The sequence below is a fragment of the Microtus oregoni genome, unplaced genomic scaffold, assembly GCF_018167655.1.
Source record: "Microtus oregoni isolate MIOR12 unplaced genomic scaffold, Mior012 000115F_ref0000277, whole genome shotgun sequence".
NCBI lineage: Eukaryota > Metazoa > Chordata > Mammalia > Rodentia > Cricetidae > Microtus > Microtus oregoni.
In genome coordinates, this window is record NW_024544744.1 from 271,116 (window position 1) to 291,660 (window position 20,545).

The following is a 20,545-nucleotide window of genomic DNA, read 5'->3' on the forward strand; positions in this document are numbered from 1 at the left end:
AACAATATGTGCTGCTCAGAACATACATACATAGAAAAATTTACATAAGAGGAGGTACATGTTATAAAATAGCAAAGTATTCACCTATAGTGTGTGTGTGTGCGTGTGCGTGTGTTTGTGTGTGTAGGCTGGTTTGTCATTCTGCCTGAATGTAGATAGAGCCCATCTTGTTCAAAGCTATTGAAATCATGTTGTTCATAGGTGTGACTTTTGTCCAGATACATGGAAAGCAAAAATAATGAAAAAATAACTAAATAGTTTGCCTTCTGCACTTGAGCCTCTGTGCCACCGTATTCATGTTCTTTGTATCCATAGTTCTCAGTATGGAAGAAAACTTGTTGGGCCTTTAGTACCCCCAGTGAAAATCTATCCCTTCCCTCCCTGTCTCCCTTTCTATCTTTCCCCCTTCCTCCATCCCATCCTTCTTTTTCTTTTCTTTTTCTTACAATACCTGGAGTTGAAACGAAAGCCTCAGCTGGAAGCACTGTACCACCGAGCTCTATCCCAACCTAAAACTGTTTATTTCATGAACAAAAAAAAAAATCATTGAACAATTGCTTGTTATTCTTCTTGGAATTAAGACACCTTCATAAGTTATTGCTAATTATACTTCTTTTGACAACAGTGACAATAACATTTATAAAAAGATCATTGTTTGCTTAAAATGAGAGATGCAATTCTCTCACATTTTAATTTATTTTTGTTGGAATTTTCAGTCCTTCACCAAAACACAAATCTTCATATAACTTTGAACTCATTTCAATATTTACCAGCATTTAAAATTCATTTCAATTAAGTATCAGCTACGGTTCACACAATAGGGCCAATTTTTTGAATCCATGTACTTTAATGACGGAGTAAAAATAAAAGAATTAAGGACAAGTGCTGTGTTTGCACCATTATCCATTTTCTGTGAAGAACCAAATTCTCATAATAGGAGATTCTCATATGAGACATAAATTTCTATGAATGTGTGTCAAATGATAAGCTGTCTTTTATGCCCAAAGTAAAATTATGATATTTAGAAAAAGTCTTTCATAGAAGATTATTTTACGTAATATGGTAGGTATGACTTTGGGGCTGAAGTGAGTTCTTGGAGAATGTCATGTTGAGTGCCTGTGTGAGGTCACATTCCCATACCCCATTTGTGATGCCCGCTGTGAGCTGTTCTCCATCACCCACTTCAGAAGTCGTGTTGGAGAGCTAATGCTTGCAAGAGTATGGCTTCGCTAACAATACTGAGAACAACGCAGAACTAATCCAGTAAGGGAGAGCACTAGCTGATGCTGACCCATCAGAGAGCAACATCAGTGTTTGGAAAATGTGTCCTGGGTATACTGTATAGAATCAGTCGGAAAGTTCTTTCTTGATAGTCTTTTTTATTCTACCTTGTCAAATCAGTCTGCCGTACTGATTATTAGAACCCTCTTAAAGGGTTAGATACTAAACCTATTTGTCCAAATTTAAAACCTGTGGTGGTACTTCTTTTATTTCATCATCTCATATTTTACATACTACTGAAAACTTTTTTGGATTTAGTAAAGACCCCAAATCTGATTGTTACATTTTTTTAGTCAGCAGATGGTTCCATGGATATTTGTACAATGCTGATGCATATTGGATTTCAAAACTTTCCCATTATCCTCTTAATATTCTTTTGGAGGAAACCCCACTGCCACTCCTTTTCCCTGAACATGATTAAGCCTTGAAGCCTTCTCCACACATATGTAGAGGGCAGCCATTCTGATTCTCAGTGTATGATGGGACACCATCCTGCTCTGGTCCTCCTCCATGTGCCAGGTCTCAGAGAAACCCAGGTCCCTTCAGTGTTATAACACAGGGGTTCCCTAAAGCTTAATCCACTGATGTCTGCTTTTATTCAAACAAAAAAGAATAGCCTGTTGAGCGAGATCCATCCCGTTTGCTACCAGTCTCTAAAGAATGGCAAATGTCACCTCTTCCAATGCCATCCATTATACCTGATTGAGGGTGAAGCCAAGGGATGCAGAATCCGTATCATTGGATCCTCTGCGAAAAGTGAGCTCTGATCACATAAGCTTCTGCTGCCCCTGACTCCTGGGATCCTGTCCATGCAAGCAGCTCAATGCTGATGGCCTTAATAGGGGAAGCACACTGGAGTGGTGCTGAAGCCTTGTGGAGACTCTGGAGACACAGGTATAGTAACTTCTCTCTATTTTATATAGATTGCTCCGGGAACTGATGCCGACGAGACTGTGGGAACTACAGTGCCCACTGATGGGGTCCCAGTGGAGGAAGCCAAGGCAGAGAAGGCAGCACTCCCTGCTGCAGAAGGAGAAAGTCTTGACGGAACCAAAGTCGATGCTGAGAGCACTGAGGTTACAAGCAGCGAGAGCCCTCCACCAGCAGAGACTGAGGTGGCTGCTCCCCAGGTAAGGTTTCCTGAAGGACTTCTGAGGAGAGGGATGTTTAGTGGGTGCTTGTCTGTTGGCCTGGGTGATAGCTCTCTCTGTGTGGAATGGACTTCTGCTCCTGATGACTGAAGCCCGGAAGGGGGGAAGGGAAGCTGCAGTCACAATAGAGGGGAGAAATGAGGTGCAGCTGATGAGGAAACTCAGCGGAGAGAGGAAGAAAGAGGGCGATGAAATGGTGAAGCTGTGAGGGTAAGGAAGACCCCGAAGGCTTAGCTCTGTGCCAGCCTGGGTAGGGACTCAGTATGACTTACAATTACCAGTGCTTCGTGTTTACTATTAGTAGAGTATCTCAGAATCCCCACCAGTCTTCTTCCACCAAAGCCAACCCACTTTTTAAGGACATAGTCAGTTGAGCACACACATCAGATTAAAGTTGGCCCTAGCTCTTCCTGTCCCCCTGCAGCTATCAAAGACAACAAATCCCCAGTCCCATGACTTGGAATTACGGACAGTCATGGCAAAGTGTGAGAGTTGTGGAGTGCTCCCTCGTATTTTCCTCAGGGCAGACCCTCTCCCCTTTCGGCCTCCCGCCACTCTGGATCACTCATAGAAACTCCCTTCCCCCATTTTCCAAGCAGTGTGACTGCTCAAGGATCTATATAGGCTTCCCATTAAAGCTTTAGTACTCAGGAGAGACCGTGAGAAAGTCAGGACAAATGTCTGCAGACTTAATGCTTGGAACTGTGGGTTAGGGTTAGTGGGATAGAGAAAGAGTAGATGGTTGGGGAAAGATACTAAGCAAACACACCGGTTGTCTCCCAGGGTGTGACAATATCCACATTCTCTGTCCACCAGGAGAAGGTCATCCCTTCTGTTGTCATCGAGCCAGCCTCCAACCATGAAGGGGAAGGAGAACACCATGAAACCAACGTGGGTGCCACCGAGGATGTGGCTCCGCAGGGCCAGGCTGGTGAGGCGCAGGAACTGGTTACAGAGGCCACACCTTTGGATTCTCAGGCAGCTACAGCTGCACCAGGAGGTGCTGGGGATTCCTCCATGTCTGCAGAGGATGCTGCTCAGGACATGCCTCCTGGCTTTCTCTACAAGGTCTTTATATTGTCACATCAGGGTCATTGTCGTTGTTTCATTGAGTTCCCTTTGCACCACTTTGTAGTTTGTCAGTATGCTATTTGCATTGTGTATTCTTTCTCAAATCTGCTTTCCTTTCACCCTGACATCCCCTGGGAAAATGGCAGCATGTCCATGCTTTGGGCAAGCATGTGCTATGACCTCCCCTGGGAAAGGAAAATGCAGCATGTCCTTGTTTTGGGCAAGCATGCCATACATTAATACCCTTCGTATTTCAAAATAGAATAGTTAAAAGGTGCATGACCTACCCCAAGGTTGTGGGTGGACTAATGCCTTCGAGGCTTCCTTTGGAGCTGAGTATGTCCAAATGGCTCAGACCAGGCCTTTGAAGTCAACTGTGCTCCGGTATGTTCCTGAAGAGTTGCAGGCAGGAAATAGTCATCCAATCCCAGTGCAGATCAAGGGGTGGTAATCAGAGGCTGCTTTTTTGTTTCCTGGCCACCCAGACCTGAATAATCACACAAAACTTTTTTAATTACAACACTGTTTGGCCAATGGCTCGGGCATATTTGTAGCTAGATCTTACATCTTAAATTAACCCATTTCTATACATCTGTGTATTGCCACAAGGCTGTGGCTTACCGCTAAGGTTCTGGCATCTTTCTCCTTTGGCACCTACATGGCATCTGCCTGACTCTGCCTTCTTTCTCCCTGCATTCAGTTTAGTTTTCTTCCTTGCCATAAGCCAAAGTGGCTTCTTTATTAACCAATGGTAATAAAACATATTTATAGCGTACAGAAGGGAATCCCACATCAAGGGGCCAACCAATAGTCCAAAAACAAGTACCTAAAGACACTAAGGGTTTTATGTAAAAAGGACAAAACAAACAAGCCTTCTTTCCTGGGAAGAAAGCTTTTAAAGTCAGAGGCCATCATAAACTACCTCCTTACTAGTCAAGCAAAACAACACAACCGTGATTACCTAGAAACCCCACTTACAACTTACAGTATTGGTGGTAGATAATTACCCAAGAAAAATTTGATTAGAAATTGTATAATTTAATACTGTATTTCAAAATGCAGCCTTTGTTTTTGCTTGTTTTTTTGTTTGGCTTGGTTTTGATTTTGGTACTGAGAGGAAACTCAGAACTTAGGGCATGCTAAGCAAGCACTCAGCTACTTGCTATATACCTTTGTACTTTTTCATTTTGATATGAGGTCTTGCTAAATTGTATAGGTAGGCCTTAACTTTGTAATCATCTGCTTTAGCCTCCCAGATATATGGGTGATAGGTAAAGACCACCATGCCTGGATACATATTTTTCATATATATATATATATATATATATATATATATATATATATATATCTCCATCCCATATAGTTGTGTACATAAGAATGGAATTGAATATCGCTATCCATTCTCTCTCTCCTTTTTTTAGAAGGAAACTACCACCTTGCCAATGTAAGTGGGTGCAGGTATAATAGATTTATGAATAGATTAATTTAGAGTAAAATATTTGAGCATATGTGTTAAAGTTAGGGCTAGAAGCATGTTTATTTGTTTAGCTATACATGTGAAGGAAGGAAATTTGTGCCAGGTAAGGCTGGAGCATCGGGGACCCATCTTTAGCGTGACCCATCACTACAGTGTGACCTAAGGTGCACACCACAGTCCTGCTCTACAGCAGTTCTCACTGCAGATATTAACTTTGGATGACTCAGTTCTAGCTCTAATAATTTGTATTCTACACATGAAATACATATTTTAAAAGCAAGCTGTTTCGTCTTGAGTGTTCAGGTGTTTGCAAGGAACCAATATGGAAGACATAAAACTGGCCAGGACTGTATAATCCTTCAAGTGAGGGAGGAATGTGTATTCAATGTGTTAGTCTTTTTGCTTTTTTCCATAATGTAAATTTTCAAAAGGTTTTCAAAAGTGCAAAGGAAAAACAGACTGCTGTGGCATAAAGTGTTAGGACAGAAAAGAGTGAAAATTTATTTTTAAACGCCATTTGTTTAATTAAAGAGTAATTCTTAGATAACATTCAAGTGGAAGTTTGCCTGTCTTTTTGTCTTTTTGTTACTTTAAAAGACAATTCTTTAGCTTGACATATTCAGCTCAATTTAAACAACCCTCAGTTATAATATATCTAACTGATGATTAAATATCTTACAAAATATAACAAATCTAGCACAATTAAATATATAAAATATCTAACAAAATTAACTAATTAAAACTTAATATAGTACTTTCAGTTATTACATAGTGCACTGAATTAATAAGTAGACATGAATGGCCTCGTGTGAGTCATTAAGAAGCAAGGGTACTGAGGAAATAGACACAGGAAACTGGAGCAGGGAAAATCTCACACTCTCATAATCTTGCAGAATAACCAGGATTTTTTGAGAGCTCTACTATTTCCCTTGAGAACATCTCCCTGGTGATGTTCTACTATATTCCTTATCTTATTGTTTCCCATGCCGCTCACCACCCCTCTGGCAACCAAGCCTCTCTCTCTCTCTCTCTCTCTCTCTCTCTCTCTCTCTCTCTCTCACACACACACACACACACACACACACACACACACAAATAAAGCTCTGCTGCAGATCATATCCCATCTATAGCAGAATTGCAATACGTATCTTCATCCTTTATGTACTTAGAGAACACTTCTAGCCGTGTCTGTGTAATTATATTAGGAAATATGACATTCCCCTTCCCTTACTTCCTTTTCTTTTACTCTTTCTCTTTATTTTGAGACATGGTCTCACTGTGTACCCCATGCTCTTCCTGGTCCAGAGCTCACTAGTTAGCCCCAAATGGCTTTGAAGTCATGGCTACAGTCTGCCTCAGACTCCTGGGTGCTGGGGTTATAGGTAGAGCAACCACACGCAGCTTCTTTCCAAAATTAACCAATCCTTTAAATGTTTTGCAGGTGGAAACCCTGCATGATTTTGAGGCAGCTAATTCTGATGAACTTAACCTGCAGAGGGGTGATGTGGTGCTCGTGGTCCCCTCAGACTCAGAAGCTGACCAGGTAATGTGTAAGACTGGAAGGTGTGTCAGGCCATATTGGTCTTTTGAGGGCCAGTTGGACAAGTGACTTCTTGCAGCATCCCTGTTTCTAAGATGCTGCGAACCCACTCTGAAAAGTCCCTAAGAATTTGCTCACTCGGCATTCCATCAGCTGGTTTTCAGGATCCCCCCCCCCTTTTTTTTTAATGAAGCCATTGACTGTTCCTTTCTGTACAATTAGATGAGATGGGCTTTTCTTGTCTCAAGATTTCTTGCTAGGGATGCTGTACTTGTAGCATCAGGTTTCAGGAAATGCTGAACATCCCTCTCAGAAATGGCTGCCTTGTATGGTGTGGTAACCCATGGAAACAGCCTGGGGAAACATTATAGAGAATCCGAACTGTTTCGGATCTCGATGAGGTGATGCCTATATAGGCTTTTTATACCTTATTGAACTTACAACTATGCCACTGTACAGCACAACATTTAAATTATACCTCAATTGATAAACATATCTCTGACCCAAATGATTGGGTCATAAGATACAGGAACTCCAAGGTTGTTCATAGTCACAATTTGGGGACTCCTGAAATGGTATGCAAAGCATGTATAAACAAGCCTGGGAGCATGTATTTTTACAGAGAAGACCTATGACTCCCATGCTAATTTAAAAAATTCTTTAAAGAAATGTATGTATGAGTCTTCTCCCTAAAATAAAGTTCAAAAATCAAAGCTTTTTAAGTTAACATTTATATGGCAACCTTTTGTTCTTTCTTTTGATAATAGATTTAGCAATATAAATCAGTGGGTATCTAAACACCTAGATTCTCTGCCTCTGTAAGAGTTAGAAATAAAAAAAATAAACCTCCAAATATTAGAAAAATTAAAAACTGATTTTTTTTCGGTTTTTTGAGACAGGGTTTCTCTGTAGTTTTGGAGCCTGTCTTGGAACTAGCTCTTGTAGACCAGGCTGGCCTGGAACTCACAGCGATCCACCTGTCTCTGCCTCCTGAGTGCTAGGATTAAAAGCATGCGCCAGCACCGCCCAGCTGGAAAACTGATTTCCAAAAATTAAATTTATCAAATAACATTTTAAGTGAGAAATATTTTATTCTCTGGCTGGAGAGATGGCTGAATAGTTAAGAGCATTGGTGTTTCTTCCAGAGAACTCAAACTTGATTCCTAGAACATATGGTGGCTCACAACTGTCTGTATCTCCAGTTTCTGGGAATCTAGCACCCTCTTCCAGGCTGTGCAGGCATTGTACACATATGGCACATAGGCATGCAAGCAGGCAAAGCACCCATAATCTAACAATAAATTATATATATATATATATGTGTGTGTGTGTGTGTGTGTGTGTGTGTGTGTAAAATGAAAATAAGAAAACGATAAAAAATAAGTTCACAAATAATGCAGCCAATAGCACTCAATAACCAGATGTAGTGGCCCATGCCTATATCTCAGTACTCAGGAGGCAGAGGCAGATAGGGAGGTTCACCAGTTAGAGACTATTCTAAGCTACATAGTAAAATCCATTCTCAGCACACACACACACACACACACACACACACACACACACACTTAGAAACAATAACCCAGAAAACAGAAAAGTACAAAACAAAGAAAACCTTACAATTAACCATCACTAATCTTAAATTATTTCCTTGAAAGGATTAATAAAATTGTTATCTAATTTTTATTAGGCTATTCATCAGAAAAACTGATAAACAGTGGAGGCAGAAGCAGCAACTTGAGGAGAAGAAACTCAAACAAGAGGGCCTTACTTGGGCTCATTGCTTAAGGGAATATAGTCCATCACTGGGAGCTGCAGTTCATCCTCGAGGGCAGGAAAGCGCTGACAGCAGGTGGCCACATGGTTAGGAAGGTGCATGTGGACCTCCTCACATATGGGCAGATGAAGAGCAAAGGAAGGGGCACAGCACTACGTAGCTGCATTTCTCAGTTTTCATTTTTACTGATTTCAATTGCAACCCATGGGGCAGTGCTTTGCACGTCTGGGACAGGTTTTCTCCCTTCAGTTAGCCCTCCCTCGGAGAGCACTCACAGAAAAGTCCTGAGGCATGTCTTATGAAGTGCACTAGGCATTTGTTCATTTAATCAAGCTGACAATGGAAAATAACCATAGCAAGCGTATCTGTTGTCAACTTGATAAACAAATACTTTATTCCAAAAGATAACATTGCACTTGTGACACCTTTACCTCATTATACAAAAATGCCTTTAGTTTGTCTCCAACATTCCCAAAGTCTTAACATTCTAACATTGTTCAAACGTCTAAGTTCAGTGTTTCAACTGAGACTTTGACAGTTTCTTGACAGTGAGGCCTGTAAGATCAAAAACAAAGAAAGGAAGGAAGACCACCATATTGCATACTTCCAGTATATAACAGCACAGTGTAAACATCCCCAGAAGGAAGGAATAGAAGATCAAAGAAATACTGGGCCACAGTCAGGCAGAATCCCAGCCGACTCAACACCAAATGCCCGGATGTGGCACCTGGGCCTGTGATATTCTCTTCTGTGTTCCACTAGCCTTGGCTGTTCCCACAAGCACTTTCTTCAATGCTGCGTCCTCACTCTTGACTATGTTTTACTAAGTGAATGAAACTTTTGTTGGCAGACAACACTGGCCTTTCCAATCTCTCAGGGGGTATTGCAACTTGGTCTTCACCTTCCAAGCTTTGTGCATTGCCCTCTTAGAGATCCATGTAGAAAATCTGACTCCACCACACACTGCTAGACTCAGCTGCTTCTTGGAATGTTGGCATGAACCTCCAGGACCCTGTAGAGTCTGTACAATGTATGTTTGAAGATAATGAATACCCTGCAGGAAAAGCAAGACTCTGCTGCCAGTGCAAGGTGTAGTCTGACTTCCTTAGGCCCCAGTCACAGTAGCTTCTCTTTCCCTTGAAGGCTGAACCTGGGGAACGACTGCAGTGTGTGGTACTACTCAACCAGGATGCCGTGGATGCGGTCTTCACCCAATTATTCTAGTTCAAATGAAAAATTTCAAATAAGTTTGCATTTTTTGCAATTCAGAGTCTTTGGTGGCTAGAGTTGTATGGCTTTCCTACTTTCTCAGTACAAAGTTCTGATTTTTACATTAATCATGCAAATATTTTTTAACAACTATAGTTCTTTGGCCCTTATCAGTTATTTTTATAACCATAACTGATTTAAGCTCTTTGCCTTAAACTACACATTTTCTATATCTCTCTGTTCTGTTAAACTGTAAATCTAAGTCAACGCATTAACCTTGGGTTTTACCAGACCGCAGCCTGGATGTTATGCTGTTCTGAAATGTCCTCTGCCAAACAGCTTAGCCCATTAATTTTCAATGTTTAGTTCAATGTCACTCATACTGCAGGACACAGGCAAAACATAGCCTTGTTCTTTGGCAGAATAAAACATGAGTGGTCTCTGGTAAGCAGAGTCCTTCCTCACTGCAACCTTGTGGGCACAGTCTCTTTTCACCTTCTGCATTCTGTCAGCATCCTAATTTCCCACAGTCCCATCAGAATAGTCCATTAGGCTGTTCATACAGCATTTGAGCTCTCTTCTTGCCCATGGGTCCCGAGCTATTCCACAAAACAGTTCCAAATGTCTACAAACCACATGACCAGGTAGCCACAGCCACAAGCCCACCCCACAGCACTAATCTCCTATATTATTTTCCTCATCTCTGTGACCAAGTATCAGACAACAAGCAACTTAAGGGAGGAATTGACTTATTTGGGGTCATGGCTTGAGGAGGTAACATTCGCTGCGGCAGAGAATGCACAGCAACAGGCATCTCCATTTTGGTGGGAATATGGAGCTGGGCTTTCTCAACCTCCTTGTATCCCATCAGAACAAGAAGCAGAATGAAATGAAGAGAATCCCATTGGTGATCCAGTTTCTCTCTCTCTCTCTCTCTCTCTCTCTCTCTCTCTCTCTCTTTTTTTACTCTGGGAGTCCAGTCCGTGGGATTGCTCCCCTCACAACGTGCTTACTCTCCATTAAGTCTTTTCTCTTTAGGAAAAACAGTTCTCATGAGCACAACAAATAATGTGTCATATTAATAACTTGAGCACTAATCCCATCAAGTTGACAATTGAAATTATCCATCACACAATAATATATATACATATATAATTATATATATTTAGTTATTTTTGCACTAACTGTAATTTATCTTCTTAAAGAAGCAAGAGTCTCAGTATATTTTCTATTTCTGTAAGTGTGAGTATCCTCATTTCTTCCTGGCTAGTTTCCTTTTCGTTAGCAGTTCTTGTAACGCTGACCTGATGACAGCAAATCCTTTTCACCTGTCTTCATTTCTATTCAGTTTAAAAGCTTTCTCACTAGGGAGAGAACTTGGAGCTGACCTTTTTTTTTTTGTCTCAGCTCTCCAACATGTTGCTTTGTGGTCTTCATTGTTAATAATTAGAACTCGGCTGTTGTTTGGTTAGTATGACTTATCTATAAACAGTGTAACAGAAAATTTTTTGGTATTCATGGTCAAACTGATGAGTTTGACTATCAGATGTGTGTGCGTGCACGTGTGTTTTCATACTTGGAATTCAGATTGCTTCTTTGACTCATGGCATTTTATTTTCTATTATATGGGAAACTATCAGGCACTATTTCTTTAATTTTCCCTACCCCCTTCTTTTTCTTCTCTATTTCTCAATTCCTAATTATAGTATGTTCAAGGCTGATACCTAAGAGTCTGTTCTCTTCTAGTCAGTCTACATTCCTCCATGGTAATCAGATTGGGGGCTCTATAAGAATATCTTTTGCTGCTCTGTGTTTGTGAAGTTTATGCAGTGACTATCCCAATTCCAGCATCACATTACATAGTTCTGTGATTTCTTCCTGGTCCTTTAATTTAGTTTCCATTTCCTTGTTGAGATTTCCCACATACTGTCTCAAAATCACTGTCTTCCAACTTAGATACTTAAACAAATTTATAATTTATTTGCATTTCTAACTGATAATTCAAAAATTGTATGCCACCAGAACATATATCTACCCATTGCCTTTATCTGTGGGGCATGTTTTTCTGATTTTGACCTTGTATCTGGTAACATTTTTATTGACATTAGACACATTAAGAGTATAGTGCATTCTAGAGAGCTGGGTTTTGTTTTCTATACCTGCAGGCTATTTTTTTTTGTTTCAGTAGTCACTTTAATTACTAACTTATTAACCTAAATTGTTGAAGAGAGTTTCGTATTTTCTTAGAGTGTGTAACGATAGGCTTTTTATAAATTCTTAGCCCTAAGACAATATTCCTACCTCTTAACCTAAGGTATTTTTAGGGTAGCTATCTATAGGAAGCTCTAGTGTAGTATTTTATCCGTTCTCATGACTTGGTAAGCATTATTTCTTGACTTATTTTTGTTGTAAACTTTATGTGTGCACATGTGACTGTGTGCGGATCTGTGCACATGAGGAAGGTGCTTAGGTAGGCTGGGTGTTAGATGCCCTACACTGGAGTTATAGGTGATTCTCAGCTATCCAATGTGGGTGCTAAGAACCAATTCAGGTGCTTGGAACTGAACTCTGGGGCATGCAAGTGTTCACACTCTTAACCACTGAGCCAACTCTCCAGCCTTACTCAGGATATTCTATAACCCTGCAGTATGCAGAAAGAGGCCAGTTCTTGGGGAGAGCTGTATTAGCCTGTCTTCACCCACAATGATTCCCTACGTCCAGGGGTTAAATGATTTCCATTCTCTGCTTGCTATTTGTCACTCTTGGTGCCGTCTGCTATTTCTGCATGATTTATACCCAATTCTCTCTATATAAGCCTCTTATATTTCATAATTATATTTTACAATAAGCATTTGGCTATGTATAGATTCATATAGGCACACACCATATGCATATGCACCTGAATGCTTACTCTATGCAAAAGCATTTATCCAATACAAGCCGTTCCACCATAGACAAAACTGGAAATTCTTCTTTACCATATATTTTCTGTAGTTAAAATTTAATTTTCCTCAGCTAAAGATTTATACTGCCTAATACCCTTTATGTTTACGGTTGTAGTTGTATTTCTGAATGATGTGTTAGAATACATCTTCATTACAGGTTTGTGGGTGTCGTTTATCTTTTTGTTCTCTAGTGAAACAATTTAAAAATGCCCAGCTCTATTTGGCCTCATTAGGTTCCCACTCAATGTAAATAAAATTCAATGTAGAAGTGTGGGAGGGGACCTGACCTTTCATACGCATACTGAGGCTTGGGAAATGCTTAGTTATCATCTCTTACGTTAGATATAACTTTATCCTTCACATATGTGGCATCATAATTTTGAAGAGGGCACCGTTCCTTATCAATGAGAGTATTAGCAGTCAGTTTATTGGGACATTTTTTTTCCTCTGTTATTTTTGTGGGTTTATTTTCTCTCTTCAAAAATTGGTCTGTCTAAGTGCTTATATTTCTCGTCTATCTGGAAGCATCATTTTATCGTCTCAGATGATATCAAAGGGAATATATCCAGTGGTCTATTTAATTTTTGAGACCTCTTTTTATCAGATGTTCTTGCACTTCGTGGAGGATGACTTCGGATTAAATCTGGCCATCCCTCATTGTAAGTGGGCTCTCTTTCCTGCCTTGGTTAACATAATAAAGATAGCCGCTTCCTACTCCTGTCCACATAGTACGTATCCTTCGCTGTCCCTTTTTCTCTGGAGGCCAAGGGCAGAGAGCAGCTTGCAATTCCCAGTTAGTGCAATTGTCTCTCCTTCTGTCACTGGACGTCTAAGCATGAATTCTGCAACTTTCCTATGGCCAGTTGTCTTTATTTGCATGATGGCACCGATCAGAGAAACAGAGTTCATTTAGAAAGAACGCGTGTCTCCAGCAAGTATACCACAACATCAAATTTCCCTGTAACTCCTGTGGATGTGAAACAACATCAGGCAGCAGCAGCAGCACTGGTACAGCATCCAATAGCTATGAGTCCTGTATATGAGGCTTTGTTGGGGCTACGTGGTATGAGCCATGGGACAATTCTTTCCTGTAAGAAAGTGGCTCAGGATGCAACACCAGACATTTGGTGGCTGCGTCAGCATTATATTCTAACCTAACAACTTTAAAATGTTTGACCCTGCTTGGCACCAAGGGTTGCTTCCTCAATCCTCGTCCACTGTGAAGCACAAGACAATTGGTTGTGTTCCTTGAATACCATGTTTTCATATGAAATCCCTTTTCCTTAACAACTTCTAACTCAGTGAACGTTAGCCAAGTATCCCCTATAAGAAATTAGAATGTTAAAATTAACCTTAATTTAACTATGCACAATAATATATAACAAATTATTTTTTCATTATTTTTATCGACTTCTAGATTCTACAATGTTTTATGGAAGTGTTGCGTCCTGAGGTGGCAGTACAAGCTGAATGGGCTATTATGAAAGTTCTTGGCACTGTGACTATGCCCCGGAATTTTCTGTGCTCTGAAACCCTGTTCTTGTCTTGCAGGATGCAGGCTGGTTGGTGGGGGTGAAGGAGTCAGACTGGCTTCAATACAGAGACCTGGCCACTTACAAAGGCCTCTTTCCAGAGAACTTCACCCGGCGTCTGGAGTAGGGCTGCAGATGTTTCAAGAGTCACATGACTAGGTTGTTAAACCTTCATGAAATGCGGAGGAGTTCACTCTTGCTACTACCCTCATAGAGATTGACAGTCTGGTGCCAGATGAGGCTTGGGAAGACAGATCCATAGAGCATGTATGCAAAAACCTTAAGAAGAGGGGAAAATAGCAAACTAAGGAACAAGTTCTTACTTTGTTCCCTGTGTTCAATAGAGGTCTGTGTGTGCTTCGTCTAACTGTGGACACTGGTAACTTGATTCCCTTCCTCCAAGTCTAAAGTAGCTTTTTCCAGACCAGACTCCGACTTCTTTGCATCAAGTGTGTGATGTCGAGTGGCTGCCCTGCAGATGTAATGAGTTATCCTGTAGTGAGACACCATCGTACTCCCTTGCCCAGTGTGAGCACAGGCTCTCTTTCCCTTTCAAGTTTACTGCGTTTAAAACTCAACAGGCTGCAAACGTTCTCCACAGTCTTTTCCGATCACCTCTATATACATACGTATGGACAGACAGTCCCACAAGCTAATTCCCATGCCTGCTGGACCTATGTGTATGCAGATGGCTACATATGCATAGCTGATTCCTTCCCCTCCCACCGTAGCACTTCTCCTCTAAGTGTCATTGATACGTGCATTGCTCTTATTCCGTCTGGCATTACAGCTGCGGTTTTGCCTCAGGGCAAAACCACTCATCCCATTGCCAAAACAGTTGACAGTGTCTGTGTGTGTGCCGTTTTCAGGGTGATATGCCAGATAGCATGCCCATGCTGCTGCCCCCTTTGGAGAGAGCAGGGTGTGGTGGTGTAGCTGCTCAGCTGCTGGGGCCTGATAAAAATCAGATCTGGGCCAGCAACGACGCAGTCTTCACTTCTGCCTTTATGCAATTGGATGGATGAAGGGGCAAAAGAACCTATTTACAAAAGCTCCTATATAACTTCCACGTTATCTTTATGCAACTCATCTTCACAGAGCATTCTCAAGTGAAAGAGGTGATATGTGCTGTATCACAAACCATCTGTAACCGTTTTGTTTCTCAGTGCTGTGTCATTCCAAATAAACCTTTGGCAATCTCCAAGTTACACTGATTCTTTTTCATGAGTGTTTTTTCCCCCTTTTTGAAATCTTGTTCCAGTTGGACATGCTACTTGAAACAGTTTAGACTGGAGTTGTTATTTGTGCAGACGTGCGCTTGTTCCACCTCTGGGTTGTGCTCCATGGCCCTGCCTTACTTCACCATCTCTCCATCGCAGTCATTGCTGGTCACTCGGTGCATCCTGGGAACCGGCAATTACTAGAGCGCAAATAACAGCTGTGGGGAGGCCGCCCTTGTGTTGCTGGCTGTGGACACTCGGTCTGTGACTCACTGACAACCGTATGGCTCATAATCAGCCTCACAACAGCTTCATTTTTGCTCACTTTTCTTTCTGGCATTTTTATGTGTGTAAGTACATAAAAAAGTAGATCGAATGGAATAGAAAAGTCAATTCATGGAGCCATTGTAGCTGGAAGAGAATTCATCATACAAGCATGTTCCATTTTGAGAAATTTCTACTAATAGAGCTCTGTATACAGCACACACTGATCAAGAATATGCATGAATGTATTTCTTTTTTATGCTTCCAATTCTCCTGATAGATTACTGGGTTTTATGTTCTTTTAAGTGTTAACAGGGAAATTTCTATTGACCCATTATTTTCCCAAGAGTTGACTTAGTCATTTTGAATGTTAGACTAGTGCAAGAAAATAAAACGTAAAATGCCATTGTCCAGCAGCTTGCCAGGGAATTAGTCAAGCCAAGTGCAGCAAGGTGAGCCCTATGGAGGAAATTACCCCGCCATGAGAGACTCTGGGGTGCTGAAAAGTGACTGAGCAAACAGGGGCTTGATTTCTTTGCTTTAGTTTTGTTATTGTTTGTTGTGCTTGGTATTAAACTCTGACCCTTGCAAATGCTAGGCAATTTATCTGCATCTCCAGCCCTCCAAATGGTTTTAATAAATAACAAGCAAAGCCAGTTGTCACATCCCTTGGAGGAGCAGTTACTCTGAAATTCCACTGTGGTCCTCCCCTAGTGGCTGACATGGAACAAAACATGCCAGGACGTGGCTGAGATAAATTTTGCCCTAAACTTCCTGGATGAATGTACCTAGGTGAGCCTACTAAGTTTATCCAAAACAATGTGCTTTAAATTGTTTAATCCATATTTAAATAATATTTTGGTTTTGAAATATTAAATACAAGTAATCAGATTGTTCCAGAAACTGCAAGATCCAAGATTTCCTAACATCCTGAGAAGGGATGAGAGGGAAATAGCGCACTAGTCCCGTGCTACAGAACCCACTCTTACATACAGTGGACATTGTTTCTAGTGGGCTTGCTAATGGGGTGGGAGTGGCTTCAGAAACTTCCATGCCTACCACTGCGATGAACCCGTCCCATGTATGTCATTAGGTTGTATATCGGTGAATTTGTATGTATATCTTATCCCACATGGCCTGGATCCAAGAAGCTGTGTCTGAGCCACTTAATTTTTTACCCCCTTGTTCAAAACCAATGGCATACAGATTTTCAAATCTTTAAGAATCGAAGAAAGCCTGTGGTTATCAAGAAGTGGACACTGGCCTGGCCCCATGCTAGAACTTCACTCCATTACCTTACGTGGTATGGATAGCTACAGCATCCTTTGCTGTGTTAAACATTCAATGACATCTCAGGGTGGACTGTCTCCCTGAACAGGAAAAGTTCCCTGCTCTATGCTGCTGTAGCACCATCAAGACTCTTTTTGTCAATGCTAGGGAAGCTTTCGAGTCAACAAGAAAACTATGATGATGACCTCTATTGGGTAGACTGTGAAGACTCATTGCACTGAATGCTCTTTGAAAACACATAGAAGCCGTGGATTGGGTCATTAGTAAAATCTCATAATTCCACATCCGATTCTGATGACTCCTTAAAGAAAACTCCTTAAAGAAAACTCCAAACCTATAAGAAATGAATTTGATAACGACTAAGACTCAGCCTTCTATTCTACACAGACTACATGACTGAGCATCTTGAAGCTTTAGAGAAACACCAATCATCAGAGTGACCATCCCTAGGACTTTACTAGTGTTTTTTTGAGAAGATCAACTAAATTCTGCTTTCTAATTTACTTAGAGCTGAGAAAAAATCTTTATAAACACTGTGGGCCAGGCCTTGATGGAAGGCACATCAGGTTGGGTCTCCTGTGGTTGTCTGTCGTAGTGTAGCTTCCCAAAATGTTACCTCTTATTGGTCCTCAAGTATATAGACAATTCATAGCTTCATGAAAAAGACATTGACAGTCTCTTGACAAAGACAGCTGAGAGCCATGAAGTTCCATTCTTTTTCCAGACTCAGCATTGATTTGAGATTTTCTTAACCTTCAACATTAGGCTGAGATTGATCAGGCTGAGAGCAACTCTCTGTATCCTAGCACACAGCACGGGACTGAGCAAGCTCAAAAGCCCCAAACATTCAAATGCATGAGAAGATGAGTAGTCTACCCAAACATTTACAGCCATTGGTTAGACTTTTACAAGATCACTTAATGACTTTTACGGTTTAAAAAATAATTGTGACACAACTCTTAAATCTATGCAAACAGAGAGAAGGACCCTAAAGCTTTTTTCAAAGGAAATGTAAACTTTGTATTGGTTTCCTAAAATCTGAATTGCCCCAGACCCATACAATCTCAGGTCAAACACTCAGGTGTCGATGCTTGAAGATCAAGTGGAGCTGTAAGCTTATATTTGCCTCCCTGCAGCACCTATGGGTGTGTCTGTATTTAGCTCTTGAGAAAGCCATCCTTGTCCGTCATGAAGTTATAGAAGTTCAGTTGAGTGTGGGAGCACCTTGTTTGTAAGTACTTTGCCATACGGATGGCACCCGTGTACCCTCTCCCCATCAATAAACACTATAGACTTTCACGTTGCTGTATCTTCCCCATTTCTGACCACCATGTGGTTTCTGTGGCATCTGATACCATCAAACGTTTCCACACTCTCTCTAAGATTCCGGTGTACAAATTCCACTTGTCCTACCTCTCTGATTTCTCCTTCTGGTTTTCTGTGCTTGTTTCCCTTCTTTCTGAGGGGGTTGGGAGTGGGGCCCTAAGTAGGGAGATGACAATAACCTTCAGTTTGTATCCCTGCTGTCTCAGGACTGATCCTCGAGAAGGCCTTCTTCTTGCTTCTAACTCCACATATTTTCATGATCATTAAACAGTTGTCAAGCTCCTTCCTAACCTGAGTTGTTAGCTATAACCCTCCATGACGTCATGCCATCCTGTACTTTACTGTCTATTACCTGGTCCTGGAGGCATGCATGTCCCCACAGCCAGAGGTGATTTGGCACCCCCTGCCTTCCCAGTTTTTTCCCTCTCCTCAATACATTTTATAAGCACAACTCTAATCCCAGTGTATTAACAGTTCCCCCCTTAACATTGTTTCTCCTACCCATATGACAGCGAGGAGTATCTTCTGGATACTGTGTATCATTGGTATCCAAGTGGGCCTTCAAAAGACGCCCCATCTTCACCAGTATTTCCCCTCTGCTTCCCTCCTATGAGTCTTCTCACTGCCCTACCCTGTACCCCTAAACCAGCACATGCTATTCCTCTGCAAGCCCTTCTGGAATGTCCCCTTCTCTACTTGCCCAAACTTCTCCCTGCCACCCCAGAACACAGCCTATGTCTCACTCTCCTCCTGCTCAATCCTGTGCTTTCTCCCACTCAGATTTCTCCGTGTGTGCTGAGTGTGCATGAGTGCCTTCAGCCCTTGGTTTCCTATGCTGTTTACCCCAGCTTCAAATTCTCCATCCACCCAGGCATTCATATGTAAGTGTGCTGTGTGGATAAACAAGAGGCTTAGCACCAATCAATTTGTTCAGAAAACTACAGAAGCCTCCCAAGAGCAGCATTACAGGATGTCTGAAATTAAATATAAAAGAAATAGAAAAAGTGATCCTGTCACACTGGAGGGCAATATTAAATAAAACTCCAAAGCCTACCAAGTGCGTGGCCAAAAATAAATGAAAAGGTTTGACTAGAAAGCTTCGTTTAATGAATAGATACAGATGGCAAGCAGTTTAATATACTTGTTACATCTGACACTCACAAAGGCTTAACAGGTAACACACAAAACTACTCATCCGAGAAGGGGTTTCAAAAATTACCCTTACAATAATTTATATCTAATTTATATCTATATCCACTGGCTTCTTGATTCTATTTGTTTGTGTGTGTATTTTTGATCCACTGACGTGAGTAGTGACTTACATATAGTTTTGCCAGGCTCTCTTAAGTGTTCTGTTTGAAATCACTTGATCTTCACAAAACTATGATGTAATCACTAATATTCTATTACAAACAAAGAAAAAGAGCAAGGTCACATAGTGATTTGCAGTACCAGTATATGTGAAACCTCAGAACCCTGCCTCCATCTCTAACCCTGTGCTAGGGCACTTCCTCTTTGCTAAGTGTAAAGGACATGAATAGCCAGGATTTTGAAGGAGGCTGGACAGAATACATGCCGGTTTCCTAATGATCGGTTTAGCATCTGGTAACTGATGAGATCTTGCTCAGTATGTACTGGAAAAAATTAAAAATTTCTACCACCACCCACTGGCAGTACTCTTTGAAAGTGTGTGTGTGTGTGTGTGTGTGTGTGTGTGTGTGTGTGTGTGTGCGCACGCGCACATGTGTGTGTGTCCCCTGACCAAGCGCCCTAGGACTGATTTTGGAGAAAGGAGGCCCACGAAGGTTACAGCACAGCATGGGCAGTGACAGCAAAGCCCCTAACCCTGGGAAGCTACGTGAATGCCAACTGTGGAGCAAGGGAATCAGACGGGAGCTCCAAACCAGGAGTGCAACTCAGGAGGGAAGAGCATTTGGCTCAAGCAGGTAAAACACATTATTCACAAAGTGCTACTAGGCCATTCACACGGATTAACAGAGGCTCCAAGGACATGCAGCAAATGTATTGGATTGAGAGCACAGGGAGAGATAGGGATGGAGAGAAAACAAGTGGACCAGTTGCCATGATGCTGGCATGGATTAGGAATGAGAGCGTGACACCATATGTAAGAATATAAGAAAAACAGGGCATCTAAATTCTAAAACAGCACCAGCAACTCCACAAGATATGTCACTAATTCCTGGATAACACACCCAAAAACCCATATGTGAACATTTTCATTGTTTTTCAGTAATGGGAATTGAACTCAGTACTGCTAGGCAGGTACCCTACCACTGAGATACATCCCAGTCACATTTTAAATTACCTTTATTTTGAGAGAATCTTGAGTTGCCCCTGATAGGCTTAAACTTGGTGTAGAGGCCAGGCAGGCCTAGGACTTACCACTCTCATGCCTCAGCCTCCCAAATAGCTGGGCCTACAGGTTTGCCCCACCATGCCTGGTC

General features: G+C 41.4%; 1 protein-coding gene across 3 annotated transcripts in view; it reads left to right on the forward strand.

Annotated features, from left to right (window-relative positions):
- Positions 1–19,729, forward strand: part of Amph (amphiphysin) — a 188,954-nt gene extending 169,225 nt beyond the window's left edge. For all 3 annotated transcript variants that reach the window (XM_041645689.1, XM_041645690.1, XM_041645691.1), the window contains 4 exons: positions 2,205–2,411; positions 3,249–3,500; positions 6,422–6,523; positions 14,000–19,729. In XM_041645689.1, the coding sequence (XP_041501623.1) occupies positions 2,205–2,411; positions 3,249–3,500; positions 6,422–6,523; positions 14,000–14,107 (669 nt within the window). In that variant the 3' untranslated portion in view covers positions 14,108–19,729. The remainder of the gene's footprint in view (positions 1–2,204; positions 2,412–3,248; positions 3,501–6,421; positions 6,524–13,999) is intronic.
- Positions 19,730–20,545: the final 816 nt, after the last annotated feature.